Here is a 20028-nt window from a genome sequence, read left to right as displayed (position 1 = left end):
AGATCTTTAGATCCAAAATTGGTCTGAAGGTTCCCTCTTTTTTTGGGAACCACAAGCAGATTTGAATAAAAACCTGCGGAACTGGATGGATCACTCCCATAATTAGGAGGTCTTGCACACAGCGTAGGAATGCCTCTTTCTTTATCTGATTTGCAGATAGCCTTGAAAGATGAAATCTCCCTTGTGGAGGGGAAGCTTTGAAGTCCAGAAGATATCCCTGAGATATGATCTTGAACATCTCTTGCCCATGCCTGGGCGAAGAGAGAAAGTCTGCCCCCTACTAGATCCGTCGCCGGATAGGGGGCCGTTCCTTCATGCTATCTTAGAGGCAGCAGCAGGCTTTCTGGCCTGCTTGCCTTTGTTCCAGGACTGGTTAGGTTTCCAGGCCTGCTTAGAATGAGCAAAAGTTCCCTCTTGCTTTGAAGCGGAGGAAGTTGATGCTGCACCTGCCTTGAAATTTCGAAAGGCACGAAAATTAGACTGTTTGGCCTTTGCTTTGGCCCTGTCCTGAGGAAGGGTATGACCCTTACCTCCAGTAATGTCAGCAATAATTTCCTTCAAACCAGGCCCGAATAAGGTCTGCCCCTTGAAAGGAATGTTGAGTAATTTAGACTTCGAAGTCACGTCAGCTGACCAGGATTTAAGCCATAGCGCCCTACGCGCCTGGATGGCGAATCCGGAATTCTTAGCCGTTAGTTTAGTCAAATGAACAATGGCATCAGAAACAAATGAGTTAGCTAGCTTAAGTGTTCTAAGCTTGTCAATAATTTCAGTCAATGGAGCTGTATGGATGGCCTCTTCCAGGGCCTCAAACCAGAATGCCGCCGCGGCCGTGACAGGCGCTATGCATGCAAGGGGCTGTAAAATAAAACCTTGTTGAATAAACAATTTCTTAAGGTAACCCTCCAATTTTTTATCCATTGGATCTGAAAAAGCACAACTGTCCTCAACCGGGATAGTGGTACGCTTTGCTAAAGTAGAAACTGCTCCCTCCACCTTAGGGACCGTCTGCCATAAGTCCCGTGTAGTGGCGTCTATTGGAAACATTTTTCTAAATATAGGAGGTGGGGAAAAAGGCACACCCGGTCTATCCCACTACTTGCTAATAATTTCTGTAAGCCTTTTAGGTATAGGAAAAACATCAGTACACACCGGCACCGCATAGTATTTATCCAGCCTACACAATTTCTCTGGTACTGCAACTGTGTTACAGTCATTCAGAGCAGCTAATACCTCCCCAAGCAATACACGGAGGTTCTCAAGCTTAAATTTAAAATTAGAAATCTCTGAATCAGGTTTCCCCGAATCAGAGACGTCACCCACAGACTGAAGCTCTCCGTCCTCATGATCTGCATATTGTGACGCAGTATCAGACATGGCCCTTACAGCATCTGCGCGCTCTGTATTTCCCCTAACCCCAGAGCAATCGCGCTTGCCTCTTAATTCAGGCAACCTGGATAATACCTCTGACAGGGTATTATTCATGATTGCAGCCATGTCCTGCAAAATAATCGCTATGGGCGTCCCTGATGCAATTGGCGCCATATTAGCGTGCATCCCCTGAGCGGGAGGCGAAGGGTCTGACACGTGGGGAGAGTTAGTCGGCATAACTTCCCCCTCGTCAGAATCTTCTGGTGATATTTCTTTTATAGTTAAAGACTGATCTTTACTGTTTAAGGTGAAATCAATACATTTAGTACACATTCTCCTATGGGGCTCCACCATGGCTTTCAAACATAATGAACAAGTTGTTTCCTCTGTGTCAGACATGTTTAAACAGACTAGCAATGAGACTAGCAAGCTTGGAAAACACTTTAAACAAGTTTACAAGCAATTTAAAAAACGTTACTGCACCTTTAAGAAACACAAATTTTTGCCAAAATTTGAAATAACAGTGAAAAAAGGCAGTTACACTAACAAAATTTTTACAGTGTATGTAACAAGTTAGCAGAGCATTGCACCCACTTGCAAATGGATGATTAACCCCTTAATACCAAACACAGAATAATAACTGACAAAAGCATTTTTTTGTTTGTTTTGTTTGTTTTAAATAGTCACAACAACTGCCACAGCTCTACTGTGGCTTGTTACCTCCCTCAAAAACGACTTTGAAGCCTTTTGAGCCCTCCAGAGATATCCTGGATCATGCAGGAAGAAGCTGGATGTCTGTGTCTGTAATTTTTGCTGCACAAAAAAACCCCTCCCACTCATATTACAACAGTGGAAAGTCAGGAAACTGTTACTAGGCAAAATTCAAGCCAGCCATCTGGAAAAAAACTAGGCCCCAATAAGTTTTATCACCATACATATATAAAAACGATTAAACATGCCAGCAAACGTTTTATATTACATTTTTATAAGAGTATGTATCTCTATTAATAAGCCTGATACCAGTAGCTCTCACTGCATTTAAGGCTTTACTTACATTAGTTCAGTATCAGCAGCATTTTCTACCAAATTCCATCCCTAGAAATATATTAACTGCACATACCTTATTGCAGGATAACCTGCACGCCATTCCCTCTCTGAAGTTACCTCACTCCTCAGAATATGTGAGAACAGCCATGGATCTTAGTTACTTCTGCTAAGATAATAGAAAAAGCAGGCAGATTCTTCTTCTAAATACTGCCTGAGATAAACAGTACACTCCGGTACCATTTAAAAATAACAAACTTTTGATTGAAGAATAAACTAAGTATAAAACACCACACTCCTCTTACGACCTCCATCTTGGTTGAGGCTTGCAAGAGAATGACTGGATATGACAGTTAGGGGAGGAGCTATATAGCAGCTCTGCTGTGGGTGATCCTCTTGCAACTTCCTGTTGGGAAGGAGAATATCCCACAAGTAATGGATGATCCGTGGACTGGATACACTTAACAAGAGAAATTAAGTATAGTGATGTTTATGAAAAGGAGTATCTTTAATTTTAATAATAAAAACTGCACAAAGCAGTTTTACGGGGTTTAAGTTGGGGTGTTAGAAAAAAAAATGTCACTGAAAAGTGCCTTTACATAGCGGTGTAACGGAACTGTGTGTTCCCAGTAAATTTATATGTTTATATACATATATATTTATGTGTGAATGTGTGTATATACACATAAATATATATGAATATATTCATATATATTTATATTTGCTGCGCTAGATCTCATGCTGTGTAGCCTATGGATGCATGCTCTTGTAAGTGCAATGCTTCCATGCAATGCAAACGCAAGGTCGTGTTCGCACTGCACCTCACTTGGAATACCAGCGCATATTTGCTGAAGCGATATTTTGCGCTCAACTTGCAATCTGGCCCTTTGAGAGCAATGTTAGGTAGGATATTAAAGCAATGATAAATCTTAGCGTTTCTGAAACGCTAAGATTTACCATTGGAACAAATAAAGGGGACTTTCAGTCATGAAGTATAAAATGCATCATGCTGAAAGCTCCTTTATTTGTTTGCAGCGTTCGCCGCACTGAGCTGCTAAGGCATCCCACGGCAGAACGCTATTTGGCTGAGAGGTGACATTTCCACCTTTTAGCCAATAGCCGTGCGGGAAATCAGTCTTGGCGCTGACTGGCAACGGATTTTCCGAACGGCTATTGGCTAAGAGGTGGAAATGTCACCTCTCAGCCAAATAGCGTTTCGCCGTGGGCTGCCTTAGCAGATCAGTGTGGCGCACACTGCAAACAAATAAAGGGACTTTTAGCAAGAAGTATTTTGTACTTCATGACTGAAAGTCCCCTTTATTTGTTCCAATTGTAAATCCTAGCGTTTCAGACTAACAGTGACTTCTATTGGTCCCTTAATTTTTTTTAACTTCTGGAAGCACCAGAAGTAGAAGAAAAACATAGTAAAAGAAAAACATACTTGACAGACTTCCATATATTCACAGTCCTGCATCTAAGCTTGTGGATCTTTACCCTTGGCACAATATCATAAAGGTAAGGCATAATTTAAATACTCACTGTCATTATTGACAGAACGCCTAACACCTTGGTGAACTTTTATTTATTTTTTTACTGTAGTTTACCTGAAGGGAAAAAAAAAACTAAAAAAAACTAAAAGCTTTTCTTTCATACAGCAAACCTGACCCCTGAAATGCTTATATATACACACACACACTTTAGATCAATGCTGTCCAACTCCAATCCTTGAGAGTTGTAAACAAACTAGAATTTAAAAATACAGTACATGCTTGCACAAATTAAATGAACCTTTAACTCACACAGCAGAATCCAAAGAAGTGGCATATTTGCAGCTCTGGACAACCCTGCTTAGTTATAAATTGTATGGTATTTCTTAATAAAATAATTATGTTGAAATGTTGTTTTGGAACCAAACAAGAATAGACCTTCCTTATCCTTAGGGACAAAGAGGGTCATTTATAAAGCTACAATCGCGTTCACTTGCAGTACTGGAGCAGTTATAAGATTGCTGCCTCCTAAAACTCACTGAAACCTCAGAGGTGGTGACATTTTCAGAATCACTGGTGGTAACTGGTAGCAGACAGGTTCCCTGTATGGGAACATGTCCATCCATAACTTCTTAAACATACCTCAATTAATAGCCATGATTGTATCCCTGCCCTTGCTCTGAGATAGTGGCAAAGCCAGAAAATCATACTTCAGGCTAGACATGAAAAAGGTATCTAATTTAAGTCTCTTTTCTTTCTTTATTTTTTTTTCTTTGAGGATGATGAAAAAAGTTTATGTGGTATCTCTGGGACAGGATAGGAATTATAGCCATTTTCCTTGAATGATATACCAAACAGGAAAAATACTTTCCAAATGCTAGACTACCAGAGATTTTTTAATTTTATTTTTTAAGTGCAATCTTAGATTATGCTTAAAGAAACAGTCTACTCCAGAATTTGTATTGTTTTAAAAGATAGATAATTCCTTTAGTACTCATTCTTCTTACTCTCCACTGTACTTTTTAACACATACCCCCCCCCCCCCCCCCCAGTTCTTCCCTCACATTCTCTTCCTTGGAAGCCCACATAATTTGTTTATTTTCACCCCTATCAGAGTTGCTGTCATTTGTTGCTGCCAGGGTTACTCACCCTTTTCCTTGACCACTTTGTCTCATGGCTACCTTACTTCCTCTCCTGCCCTCATTCTTGGGGACCTCAATGTTCCCATTGATAACCCTAGCGCTCCGGGAGTTCACTTCATATTTTGGCCTCTCATAGTGGGAAAATTCCCCCACTCACAAATATGGCCATTCAATTGACCTAATCTTCAGTCACCATTGTTCTGTTTCTAATTTTACTAACTACCCATTCCCAATCTCTGACCGCCATCTCTTAAAATGCAGCTTCATAAACCCACTTCTCCCTGGAATCTCCTCCATTTCCTGTCCTGAAGGTATCTATCTCTCAGTATAATTCCATGCTGATCTCTGCCCCTTCCTCCATAGCTTGCACTCGATGCAAGCACCCCCTATCATGACACACACATCTGACATACTTGCAAAAATGCACCAGCACTGCATTATCGCATTAGAGGAAATCTTGCTCCTTTGCCAACTTCTTGCATTACAAAATGTGTGCTGCGCTCCTACTCCAGTGCCCTCAACCTCTCCAAGCAAAAATACTTTGCAACTAGGGCTGCAACAACTAACAGCTGTCCTGGGATGGTTTGAATCACTGTACTAACCCTAGCTAAGCTTAAAAGCTGTGTATACAGCGATGCTATGGCGTAAAGGGAGTCTGCGTAAAAGCAGACTAAAGTAAAAAAAGAGAGTAATTGTGAACCTCATTTGCATATCTTACCCAGAATCCTTTGCTGCATTGGAAACCGTGTATACAGAGGAGAAGCAAGTCTCCTGACTTATTTAGATTTGTTAAATGAACTACACAAGTTATTTTCTTTACATTTTGTGCTTAGTGGAGGATTTTAAAAACTCACTTTTCACCTCCCCATAGATTAAAAAGTAATTTTATTTTAAATATATAAACTCTTTTTAAAAAATGTTTTTATACGATTAGTAGAAAATATAAATCGCCTGATTAATCGATTATGAAATTTTTTTTTGTTGCAGCCCTTTTTGCAACTATCATTTCATCTCTGTCTTAGAATCCTAAGTGTCTTTTCTCCACTTTTGATACCCTCCTGTGACTTCCCTCTCATCCAATTACCACTTCTCTCACAGCACATGACTTTTCAATACATTTCAAAACTAAAATTGACTATCTTTCCTGAAATAACTTTCTACCACAACAATATTCAGTCCTCAAAATTCACTGCAAACTTTCAAACTCAGCCTACAAAAAAACAGAGGAAGAGATTTCTGCTCTCATCTTGTCTTCTTACTACCTGTCCCCTTGATCCTATTACCTCAAAACTGCTTCCTTCCATTCCCCTTCTTACACCCATCCTCACACACATATATAGCCGGACAGATAGCTGAGCATGCTAAGGCACTGTGACTGAGCGCTGTAGCAACCCAAGGGTTGAAGGGTCGATCCCCGGCTAGGCCCACTCAGCCTTTCATCCTTCCGAGTAAATGAGCAGTGCCTTGAGACCCTTACGGGTGATTAGCCGGCGCTTTACAAGTACCCAATACATAGATACATATTCGACCTCTCCCTCAAATTTGGTACTTTTCCATCATCCCCTAAACATGTTCTAATTACACCTATTCTTAAAAAAAAGTCACTTGATCCAGCTACCCTTGCAACTATCACCCAATCTTTCTATTTCACCTCTAAACATTTTGAGCGGATTGTTTAAACACTTATCACACTTTCTCTCATCTAACCATCTTCTTGACCCTTTGCAATCGGGCTTTCGCCTGCAACACTCAGGTGACAAATGCTTACTGACAAGTCTAAAGGTCACTACTGCATCATGCTAATCCTTTTAGACCTCTCTGCAGCCATTGACACTGTTGAACCTCCACTGCTGCTCTGGACCCATCAATTGTTGGATATTTGTGACAACATTGCTGTGGCTCTCTTCCTACCTTTCTAACCGTACCTTCACTGTATGCTTCTTTGGCTCTTCCTCCTCCCCTCCACCCCTCTCTGTTGGGGTACCTCAAGGATCAGTTTCAGGTCCCCTTTCTGTTCTCTGTCTACACATCCGCTCTAGGCTCTTTAATCAAGTCCTGTGGGTTTCAATATCATCTGATGCGGATGACACTCAAATCTACCTTTCAGCACCAGACATTTCCTCTTCTCTGCTGACTTGTGTCACCAACTGCCTAGCTAATATCTCTTCCTGGATGGCTTCTCACTACCTAAAGCTGAACCTCTCTAAAACTGAACTCATATTACCTCCCACTACCAATCTCCCAATTCCCAAAATCTCACCTACTGTGGAAAACTGTCATCACATCTACTCCTCAGGCCCGCTACCTTGGGGTCACACACGACTTAGAAATTTATTTTGCTCCCCACATTAAGTCATTAGCTAATTCCTGCAACTTCCACCTTAAAAATATCTCTAAAATGTGTCACTTCCTCGCTCAAGACACGATTCTTATTCATTCCCTTATTTCCCGCCTTGATTACTGCAATTCTGTGTTCTTTGGTCTCCCAAGCTACCATCTGTCCCCACTGCAACCCATTATGAATGCAATCTGCTGCAACTCTTTGCCAACAACTCCACTGGCTTCCCTTAGGGTCAAGATTTTGAATTGTATTCTTGAAGCTAACACACAAAGCTCTCACCAACACTGTACCCTCCTTTATTTCAGCCCTTGTCTGCAAATACTACCCAACCTGTCCCATCCGCTCTGCCCAAGACCTACTTCTCTACCTATCTCTTTAAAGGACCAGTCAACACAGTAGATTTGCATAATCAACAAATGCAAGTTAACAAGACAATGCAATAGCACTTAGGCCTCTAGTTATCAACGCGTCTACTTACCTGCCTTAGCCGGCCCCAATACGCCCGCCTAAGCTCACCTATCATCGCCGTCGCGGACCTGAATAATCTCGCCAAAGTTATCAATAAAGCTGTCAAAAAGCCGCGCACCAAGTACGGGGCGATGAGCAGCGGACTGTGATAGTTATCACTCATCCGATCTCGCTGCTCTTCGGCTTTTTTACAGCTTTATTGACAAGCTGTCACTAAGCACCCACACTAACTATACTGTTCTACCCCCTATACCGGCGCCCCCCGCAACTAAATAAAGTTATTAACCCCTAAACCGCCGCTCCTAGACCCCGCCGCAACTCTTATAAATGTATTAACCCCTAAACCGCCGCTCCCGGACACCGCCGCCACCTACATTATACCTAGTAACCCCTATCCTGCCTCCCCTATACTGCCGCCACCTATAATAAAGTTATTAACCCCTCTCCTGCGGATCCCGGACCTCGCCGCAACTAAATAGTTTAACCCCTAAACCGCCGCTCCCAGACCCCGCCGCAACCTATATTAAACTTATTAACCCCTAATCTGCCCCCCTACACCGTCGCCACCTATAATAAATTTATTAACCCCTATCCTGCCCCCCCTTACACAGCCGCCACTGTAATAAAATTATTAACCCCTAAACCTAAGTCTAACACTAACCCTAACACCCCCTAACTTAAATTTTAATTAAATAAATCTAAATAATATTTCTCTTATTAACTAAATTAATCCTATTTAAAACTAAATACTTACCTTTAAAATAAACCCTAATATAGCTACAATATAAATAATAATTAGATTGTAGCTATTTTAGGATTTATTTTTATTTTACAGGCAACTTTCAATTTATTTTAACTAGGTACAATAGCTATTAAATAGTTATTAACTATTTAATAGCTACCTAGTTAAAATAAAGAGAAATTTACCTGTAAAATAAAAACCTAAGTTACAATTACACCCAACACTACACTTTAATATTTTAAAACTAAATACTATTTAAAACTAAATACTATTTAAAACTAAATACTTACCTGTAAAATAAACCCTAAGATAGCTACAATGTAATTAATAATTACATTGTAGCTATTTTAGGATTTATATTTATTTTACAGGTAACTTTGTATTTATTTTAGCTAGTTAGAATAGTTATTAAATAGTTATTAACTATTTAATAACTACCTAGCTAAAAGAAATTCAAAATTACCTGTAAAATAAATCCTAACCTAAGTTAAAATTAAACCTAACACTACACTATCATTAAATTAATTAAATAAATTAGCTACAAATAACTACAATTAAATTCAATTAAATAAACTAACTAAAGTACAAAAAATAAAAAAAAGCTAAGTTACAAAAAATAAAAAATATAAGTTACAAACATTTCAAAAATATTACAACAATTTTAAGCTATTTACTCCTAATCTAAGCCCCCTAATAAAATAACAAAGCCCCCCAAAATAAAAAAATTCCCTACCCTATTCTACATTAAAAAGTTACCAGCTCTATTACCTTACCAGCCCTTAAAAGGGCCTTTTGCGGGGCATGCCCCAAAGAAAACAGCTCTTTTGCCTGTAAAATAAAAATACAACCCCCCCCAACATTAAAACCCACCACCCACATACCCCTACTCTAACCCAAACCCCCCTTAAATAAACCTAACACTACCCCCCTGAAGATCATCCTACCTTTAGCCGTCTTCAGCCAGCCGACCACCGATGGAACTGAAGAAGAGATCCGGAGCGGCAGAAGTCATCATCCAAGGGGCTCTGAAGAGGTCTTCCATCCGATTGAAGTCTTCATCCAAGCGGCGTCTTCAATCTTCATCCATCCGGAGCGGAGCCGAGCCATCTTCAGACGAGTCGACGCAGAGCCACCCTCTTCTTCCCGACGACTAACGACGAATGACGGTACCTTTAAGTGACGTCATCCAAGATGGCGTCCCTTCAATTCCGATTGGCTGATAGGATTCTATCAGCCAATCGAAATTAAGGTAGGATTTAATCAGCCAATCAGATTGAAGTTCAATCTGATTAGGGTTAGTGTTAGACTTAGGTTTAGGGGTTAATAATTTTATTACAGTAGCGGCGGTGTAGGGGGGCAGATTAGGGGTTAATAAGTTTAATATAGGTGGGGACCGGGATCGGCAGGATAGGGGTTAAGAACTTTATTATAGGTGGCGACAGTGTAGGGGGGAGGGGCAGGATAGGGGTTAATAGGTATTATGTAGGTGGCGGCGGGGTCCGGGAGCGGCGGTTTAGGGGTTAATACATATAATATAGTTGCGGCGGGGACCGGGAGCGGCGGTTTAGGGGTTAACATTTATTATAGTGGCGGTGGGCTCCGGGAGCGGCGGTTTAGGGGGTAATACATTTATTTAGTTGCGGCGGTGTAGGGGGGACAGATTAGGGGTGTTTAGACTCGGGGTACGGGTGTTAGGTGTAGACATCTCCCATAGAAATCAATGGGATGTCTGGCAGCAGCGAACATGAACTTTCGCTATGGTCAGACTCCCATTAATTCCTATGGGAACCGCCGCATCCAGGGCGGCGGATTGAAAACCAGGTACGCTGGGCCGGAAAAGTGCCGAGCGTACCTGCTAGTTTTTTGATAACTAGCAAAAGTAGTCAGATTGTGCCGAACTTGTGTGCGAAACATCTGGAGTGACGTAAGAATCGATCTGTATCGGACTGAGTCTGGCGGATCGAAGCTTACGTCACTATATTATACTTTTGCCGGTGTCTAGGGCTTGATAACTAAGGCGAATCAGCCTCGCCACAAATACACTGTGGAATTCCAGCGTATTTGAGGTTGACGGCTTGATAACTAGGGGCCTTAGTCTGAACTTCAAATGAGTAGTAGATTTTTTTTTTTCTGACAATTTTAAAAGTTATGTCTTTTTCCACTCCCCCTGTACCATGTGACAACCATCAGCCAATCACAAATGTACACACGTACCATGTGACAGCCATCAGCAATTCAAAAATGCATACACACTTATTCTTGCACATGCTCAGTAGGAGCTGGTCACTCAAAAAGTTTAAATATAAAAAGACTGTGCACATTTAGTTAATGGAAGTAAATTGGAAAGTTGTTTAAAATGGCATGCTCTTTCTGAATAATGTAAGTTTAATTTTGATTGAGTGTCCCTTTAATCACCTCCTCACACTCTCGTCACATTTGCTTTGTTCTTATGGTATTCTTTGTTGAAGAGGCCTGGAGCACATTGCAGGAAATAATGCTGCCATTTAGTACTCTTGCAAATGGATAACATTCTTGCAAAACTGATATATAGTTCTCTAGGTCATGTGCATGCTCCTGCATGCTTCCTGCCTTTCAACAAGAGACCAAGAGAATGAAGAAAATTTGATAAGAGAAGTAAATAAGTTTAAAATTGCATTATCTATCTGATTTATGAAAGGAAAATGTTGTGTTTCATGTCCCTTTAAGGTTTAGACATTAAAGGATGTAACATAACAAGTGATACACACATACTAACATTCTGTGCAAAACAAAATGTCTATCTGGGGAGCAAAGACATTTTGAATTTAATGCTTATGGGAAGTAGAACCTTGCCGGCATCATCTGAATTACAAGTTGGCTGATATTGAGCAAAAAAAAAAAAAAAAAACAGACTGAAAGTGAAGCCACAGTAGTCTCAAACACATAAAGCAATGAAACCTTATGCGAAGGCCCATCATACATATCAGCCTGCACCATGATATTAAAGTATTAGAGAGATTGGTCACTATAAAGGAATTTAAGCTTCTATCTTTTTACAATACATACATTATTACATTATTTTGGATGAAAAAAGCACTATATGGCAGCAGTTTTGCAAGAATGTTATCCATTTGCTAGAGCATTAGATGTCGGCACTATTTCCTGTCATGTAGTGCTCCAGATGCCTACCTAGGTATTTCTTCAACACAGAATAGCATGGGAATTAAGCAAATTTGATAATAGAAGTAAATTATAAACTTTTTTAAAAATTGTATTCTCTAACTATAAAAACCCAAAGTTTTCTTTTTTGATTCCTTTGCTGCAAGGTAATTTAAACATTTTTTGTAATGTTTTTCTTAATTTCTAAATTATGCTATACATATATAAATAAACATTTTACTTTAGTACCCTTTTAAATTGTAATGAAACCAAGAATTTCCTTGGTTTTAAGTCAGAACGAGTTGAGCTTTTAAAGGTGCATAATGGTCCAAATTAAAATGTACGAGTGCATTTCAATTTTGTTCAGAAGCATTTTGTAGTATATTTCTATTAGCAAAATGATTATTGTAAAAGCAGCAAACACGCGTATGCTGCAAGTACCCCGTGAACCAGCATTTAAACACCACACCTGCTTAGAGAACCAGTGATAGTCTGTATGATACAAATTAAGTAATCATTGTTGGATCTCTGAGCAGGTGCAGTGCTTCAAAGTGGGTGCACATGCATGTACAAGAAACATGTGCATATGCCTCTGAAACCGTAATAAAAAAAACTTGTTAAAAGTGTAAAAATGGCTGCTACAAGTATATTGCAAAAATGCTTCTATTCAAATATGAAAAGCACTTATGCAAACATGAAATTTGACCATTCGGTCTCCTTAAACAAAAACTTTTCATGTGGTGAAATGTTTTGCAAGCTCAAAAATTGTTCAAGCGAAATGTGTTATCTTCAAAACATCAAAAAAAATGACTTACGTCAAATATGAGAACTTTCTTCACTTGTCCAAACTTCTCACATTCAGAACGAAGGTCTTCTCTGATTTCATTTAAAACTAATGGATCTTCCTGACAAAGAAAAATGCAGGGTGACAAATATGAAGTAGCATAAATGATGTGTTTGCATGCTTATTCGAAAACCATGTCAATATTTATTGCATCCACAGGCAAAACTGTTTTTATTAAAAAAAAAATTTACAGAACAAAACCAATGACTTTTACAAGTAGCTTTAGCTACAGATGAGAAAGAGAAAAGTAAAAATTTAATTTTCTACAGATATTTGCAAAATCAGTGTATAATTGCCTAGCGTAAAAAAAAAAGAAAAAAGAAATCTATGTAAACAAATCCTACATAACGTATAAATAAATGTTTAGCTGGCTTGCTTTAATTGTTTCACTTTGCAGCTAAATTTAATAAAAACCCATTGTGCCTGCTATTTAAATATATAGATTAACCTATGAAAAAAGTGTATGGTTGTTTCACTACCATGCATTAAATGCCAAGCCTTGTAAGTATTAACGTTTTACCATAAACTAAACAATATATAGTTTGATTAGTTTATTTGCAGTTTAGTGGATGCTTGGCAATGCTGCCTTAGTGAACAGACCTCCACACAAAAAAATCCCCTAAACAATTTGCAGTGAAGATACAGCAAATTAACCCAATAGATTAGTAGAAAAGGATTCTTGAAATGTGCTGACTGTCATCTAATAAACAATGTAAAAAAATAATCTAATCTAATATTCTTGATAATTCATCTGGACAACTTGGGCCAAAAGGGCAAACAATTTTGCAAAAAAATTAAATTACCATTTATATTTTAGAAAGAAATAAAAATAAATAAACTATAATTCATGCTGCCATTTAGGGAGACAATTAAAAAGGTTAAACTTCTACTGAAAAAGGGACAAGGTAGTTGAAGGAAAGTTAACTATTTATGTGTGTGTCAGCTACAATATTTTAAGTATTTAATAAAACCAATGTGGATTTGAAAGATTGACGTCAGAGCTGAATTATATAGGACATGCAAGTCAGATGTCCCTTACGGGATTTCAAGTCATCAAAATTTTACAATTTATTGTTACTACGTAATTATTTGAAATAACTAGCTGCTGAAGTCTGTAAACTGGAAGTTAAACATGCGGCCCTACCCACATTCCTTAGAGTTGTTAAAATATAAAAACAATCTGGTTTGACTGGTACTTGAATATCCAGAAATTCCAAGTAACTGCCATCAACCAGTGATTTTGTTTAATAAAAAAGGTACGCGTGTCCACCATAAATGCTATGATAAACTACTGAAAGAAATGGCTAAGGATGTTATTAGTTTGTATATTACATAAAATATATGTTATTGTATTGCCCTGAAGTTACATTAGTTTTAAAGAAATAGAAAAGTCAAAAATAAAATGTGCTCGGGTGCATTTCAATTTGAAATATAAGCATTTTTGTAATATACTTCCATTAGCAAAAATGCTTCTAGCAAAAACAGAATTTATGTTTACCTGATAAATTACTTTCTCCAACGGTGTGTCCGGTCCACGGCGTCATCCTTACTTGTGGGATATTCTCTTCCCCAACAGGAAATGGCAAAGAGCCCAGCAAAGCTGGTCACATGATCCCTCCTAGGCTCCGCCTACCCCAGTCATTCGACCGACGTTAAGGAGGAATATTTGCATAGGAGAAACCATATGAAACCGTGGTGACTGTAGTCAAAGAAAATAAATTATCAGACCTGATTAAAAAACCAGGGCGGGCCGTGGACCGGACACACCGTTGGAGAAAGTAATTTATCAGGTAAACATAAATTCTGTTTTCTCCAACATAGGTGTGTCCGGTCCACGGCGTCATCCTTACTTGTGGGAACCAATACCAAAGCTTTAGGACACGGATGATGGGAGGGAGCAAATCAGGTCACCTAGATGGAAGGCACCACGGCTTGCAAAACCTTTCTCCCAAAAATAGCCTCAGAAGAAGCAAAAGTATCAAACTTGTAAAATTTGGTAAAAGTGTGCAGTGAAGACCAAGTCGCTGCCCTACATATCTGATCAACAGAAGCCTCGTTCTTGAAGGCCCATGTGGAAGCCACAGCCCTAGTGGAATGAGCTGTGATTCTTTCGGGAGGCTGCCGTCCGGCAGTCTCGTAAGCCAATCTGATGATGCTTTTAATCCAAAAAGAGAGAGAGGTAGAAGTTGCTTTTTGACCTCTCCTTTTACCGGAATAAACAACAAACAAGGAAGATGTTTGTCTAAAATCCTTTGTAGCATCTAAATAGAATTTTAGAGCGCGAACAACATCCAAATTGTGCAACAAACGTTCCTTCTTCGAAACTGGTTTCGGACACAGAGAAGGTACGATAATCTCCTGGTTAATGTTTTTGTTAGAAACAACTTTTGGAAGAAAACCAGGTTTAGTACGTAAAACCACCTTATCTGCATGGAACACCAGATAAGGAGGAGAACACTGCAGAGCAGATAATTCTGAAACTCTTCTAGCAGAAGAAATTGCAACCAAAAACAAAACTTTCCAAGATAATAACTTAATATCAACGGAATGTAAGGGTTCAAACGGAACCCCCTGAAGAACTGAAAGAACTAAGTTGAGACTCCAAGGAGGAGTCAAAGGTTTGTAAACAGGCTTGATTCTAACCAGAGCCTGAACAAAGGCTTGAACATCTGGCACAGCTGCCAGCTTTTTGTGAAGTAACACAGACAAGGCAGAAATCTGTCCCTTCAGGGAACTTGCAGATAATCCTTTTTCTAATCCTTCTTGAAGGAAGGATAGAATCTTAGGAATCTTAACCTTGTCCCAAGGGAATCCTTTAGATTCACACCAACAGATATATTTTTTCCAAATTTTGTGGTAAATCTTTCTAGTTACAGGCTTTCTGGCCTGAACAAGAGTATCGATAACAGAATCTGAGAACCCTCGCTTCGATAAGATCAAGCGTTCAATCTCCAAGCAGTCAGCTGGAGTGAGACCAGATTCGGATGTGCGAACGGACCTTGAACAAGAAGGTCTCGTCTCAAAGGTAGCTTCCATGGTGGAGCCGATGACATATTCACCAGATCTGCATACCAAGTCCTGCGTGGCCACGCAGGAGCTATCAAGATCACCGACGCCCTTTCCTGATTGATCCTGGCTACCAGCCTGGGGATGAGAGGAAACGGCGGGAATACATAAGCTAGTTTGAAGGTCCAAGGTGCTACTAGTGCATCCACTAGAGCCGCCTTGGGATCCCTGGATCTGGACCCGTAGCAAGGAACTTTGAAGTTCTGACGAGAGGCCATCAGATCCATGTCTGGAATGCCCCACAGTTGAGTGACTTGGGCAAAGATTTCCGGATGGAGTTCCCACTCCCCCGGATGCAATGTCTGACGACTCAGAAAATCCGCTTCCCAATTTTCCACTCCTGGGATGTGGATAGCAGACAGGTGGCAGGAGTGAGACTCCGCCCATAGAATGATTTTGGTCACTTCTTCCATCGCCAGGGAACTCCTTGTTCCCCCCTGATGGTTGATGTACGCAACAGTTGTCATGTTGTCTGATTGAAACCGTATGAACTTGGCCCTCGCTAGCTGAGGCCAAGCCTTGAGAGCATTGAATATCGCTCTCAGTTCCAGAATATTTATCGGTAGAAGAGATTCTTCCCGAGACCAAAGACCCTGAGCTTTCAGGGATCCCCAGACCGCGCCCCAGCCCATCAGACTGGCGTCGGTCGTGACAATGACCCACTCTGGTCTGCGGAAGGTCATCCCTTGTGACAGGTTGTCCAGGGACAGCCACCAACGGAGTGAGTCTCTGGTCCTCTGATTTACTTGTATCCTCGGAGACAAGTTTGTATAGTCCCCATTCCACTGACTGAGCATGCACAGTTGTAATGGTCTTAGATGAATGCGCGCAAAAGGAACTATGTCCATTGCCGCTACCATCAAACCTATCACTTCCATGCACTGCGCTATGGAAGGAAGAGGAACGGAATGAAGTATCCGACAAGAGTCTAGAAGTTTTGTTTTTCTGGCCTCTGTCAGAAAAATCCTCATTTCTAAGGAGTCTATTATTGTCCCCAAGAAGGGAACCCTTGTTGACGGAGATAGAGAACTCTTTTCCACGTTCACTTTCCATCCGTGAGATCTGAGAAAGGCCAGGACAATGTCCGTGTGAGCCTTTGCTTGAGGAAGGGACGACGCTTGAATCAGAATGTCGTCCAAGTAAGGTACTACAGCAATGCCCCTTGGTCTTAGCACAGCTAGAAGGGACCCTAGTACCTTTGTGAAAATCCTTGGAGCAGTGGCTAATCCGAAAGGAAGCGCCACGAACTAGTAATGCTTGTCCAGGAATGCGAACCTTAGGAACCGATGATGTTCCTTGTGGATAGGAATATGTAGATACGCATCCGTTAAATCCACCGTGGTCATGAATTGACCTTCCTGGATGGAAGGAAGAATTGTTCGAATGGTTTCCATTTTGAACGATGGAACCTTGAGAAACTTGTTTAAGATCTTGAGATCTAAGATTGGTCTGAACGTTCCCTCTTTTTTGGGAACTATGAACAGATTGGAGTAGAACCCCATCCCTTGTTCTCCTAATGGAACAGGATGAATCACTCCCATTTTTAACAGGTCTTCTACACAACGTAAGAATGCCTGTCTTTTTATGTGGTCTGAAGACAACTGAGACCTGTGGAACCTCCCCCTTGGGGGAAGCCCCTTGAATTCCAGAAGATAACCTTGGGAGACTATTTCTAGCGCCCAAGGATCCAGAACATCTCTTGCCCAAGCCCGAGCGAAGAGAGAGAGTCTGCCCCCCACCAGATCCGGTCCCGGATCGGGGGCCAACATTTCATGCTGTCTTGGTAGCAGTGGCAGGTTTCTTGGCCTGCTTTCCCTTGTTCCAGCCATGCATTGGTCTCCAAGCTGGCTTGGCTTGAGAAGTATTACCCTCTTGCTTAGAGGACGTAGCACTTTGGGCTGGTCCGTTTCTACGAAAGGGACGAAAATTAGGTTTATTTTTGGCCTTGAAAGGCCGATCCTGAGGAAGGGCATGGCCCTTACCCCCAGTGATATCAGAGATAATCTCTTTCAAGTCAGGGCCAAACAGCGTTTTCCCCTTGAAAGGAATGTTAAGTAGCTTGTTCTTGGAAGACGCATCAGCTGACCAAGATTTCAACCAAAGCGCTCTGCGCGCCACAATAGCAAACCCAGAATTCTTACTAAAAAACTCGAAGCCATCTCCGTGGAGATGTTGCCTGTACAACGGCAAAGAGAATGACTGGGGTAGGCGGAGCCTAGGAGGGATCATGTGACCAGCTTTGCTGGGCTCTTTGCCATTTCCTGTTGGGGAAGAGAATATCCCACAAGTAAGGATGACGCCGTGGACCGGACACACCTATGTTGGAGAAAGTTAATACTGTTTTTCTGCAGCAAACGCACATATCTTTTGAGGGCCTGTGCACCAGAATTCAAAAAGCACACCCTCTGAGAGAGTCGATGGTGACTTGTGTGACACACATTACGTCTTCTGAAGAAATACACACCATGTTCAGCTTTCTGATGCCCTCACAAGATATGTGCGTATGCCACAGAAAAACAGTGATAACTTTTACTAGAAGCACTTTAGCTAATGGAAGGATATTGCAAAACTGCTTATATCTCAAATTGAAATGCACCCATGCACAATTCAAGTTGACCTCTCTATCCCTTTAAATGAACTATAATACCACAAATCAAACTATATATATATATATACACACACACACACATTTCCTAATCTAGAAAAGAGAGAACTCGCACAAAGATACAGTTTTAATAAAACATGGCAATTGAAATAGATTTTCATATTATAAAATGTGAGTTTATTGCCAAATGTGTTATACGAATTGGACATGAATGCACTGTTTTTGTATGCATGGGATTAATTTACACAAGCGGTTAACTATCCGAAAATCTACTTTAAAAGAAAAAATATTTTATATTAATTACTATCTTGAGTGTAAGGAAAAAAATTAGAAAAAAAGTTATTGTTTAGAAAAGCCCCATCAATAAACCAACTTATTAAAAGGGACATGAAAGCGCAAAAAGAAAATAATTTAATGGGTTTGAGCATAATATTGTTGTACTGTTGATTGCATATAATTAAGTGTTTATAACCTCTGCAAAGGGGTTAACCACAATGTTGAAGGGACATGAAGCCCAAACTTTTTCTTTCATGATTCAGATAGAGCAGTTAATTGTAAACAAATTTAAATTATTTACTTTATTTAATTTACTTCCATTATCCAATATACTTTGTACTCTTGGTATCTTTTGTTGAAAAGCAGGGACGTAAGCTCAGGAGCACCAAGTAGTTTTGCAAGAATGTTATCCATTTGAAAGGGTACTAGATGGCAGCACTATTTAATGCCATGTAGTGCTCCAGACACCCACCTAGGTGTCTCTTCAACAAAGAATTCCACAGGAATTAAGCAAATTTAAAGTGACAGTCAAGTCAAAATTAAACTTTCATGATTCAGATAAAGCACACAAATTTAGACAACTTTCCAATTCATTTCTATTAACTAAATGTGCTCAATCTTTTTATACACACTTTCTAAAGGCACCGGCTCCTACTGAGCATGTGCAAGATTCACAGGATATACATATGCGTTTTGTGATTGGCTGAAGGCTGTCACATGATGCATAGGAAGGGAAACTAACTTTACATTGCCATTTTAGTACGCATGTATTGGTTACGCTATTCTACTGTGTTTAGTGGTCATTTAATAATAGATATAAATTGGAAAATGTAAAACAATTCTATGGATGTGTCTGAATCACAAAAGAAAATGTTTGGGTTTCATATCCCTTTAAAGTCATTTTTTCCCTCACTGGATAATTTGAATTTATAAAAGGCACTGTGATTAGCACACTATTTTTTTAATCTCACTCTTAGTTATTTAAGCAAAATCTAAAAACGTATGACTTGTTTTTATTTATATCTTGATTGTAATGATTAATACATCGATTATAACTTATCAATCCACTTGAATAATATATCTCAAGAATTTCTCAAAAATGCTGGATTAATAAAATAAAAAAAAATAAAAAACACAATAAAGCTGACATTTTATTTATTTTGTGTCTTTCTTTTGGGTGCTCTTCCTTTACTTTTCTATACTGTTTGGAACTGCACATCAGGATTATTATTTTTTTTATGAATAAACAGTAGAATACAATTTAAAAAAAACAAAAACATTTTCATAGGAGATAAAGGTTTACAGTAAAATGTGCCATTGTCCTACTTTATTGGTTTTTAAACTAGTCATTTTTTCACAGTAATTATTTTAGAAACATAAAAAGAACCATTCAGGTCAATTAACAAAAAAGGTGCTTTTGATATGTTCAGCTGAATGTTTTTATCACTCCTAAAAAACATAATTTATGCTTACCTGATAAATTTATTTCTCTTGTAGTGTATCC

The 20028-nt window shown here is 39.7% G+C and overlaps 1 protein-coding gene across 1 annotated transcript in view; it reads right to left on the bottom strand.

The window, feature by feature from the left end:
• HTATSF1 (HIV-1 Tat specific factor 1) overlaps positions 1-20028 on the bottom strand; it is a 147029-nt gene that overhangs the window by 7528 nt on the left and 119473 nt on the right. Inside the window, exon 7 of the mRNA XM_053699225.1 lies at positions 12549-12638. Within this exon, the coding sequence (XP_053555200.1) occupies positions 12549-12638 (90 nt within the window). The remainder of the gene's footprint in view (positions 1-12548; positions 12639-20028) is intronic.

The sequence above is a fragment of the Bombina bombina genome, chromosome 1, assembly GCF_027579735.1.
Source record: "Bombina bombina isolate aBomBom1 chromosome 1, aBomBom1.pri, whole genome shotgun sequence".
NCBI lineage: Eukaryota > Metazoa > Chordata > Amphibia > Anura > Bombinatoridae > Bombina > Bombina bombina.
This window is presented reverse-complemented; position numbering and strand designations above follow the sequence as displayed.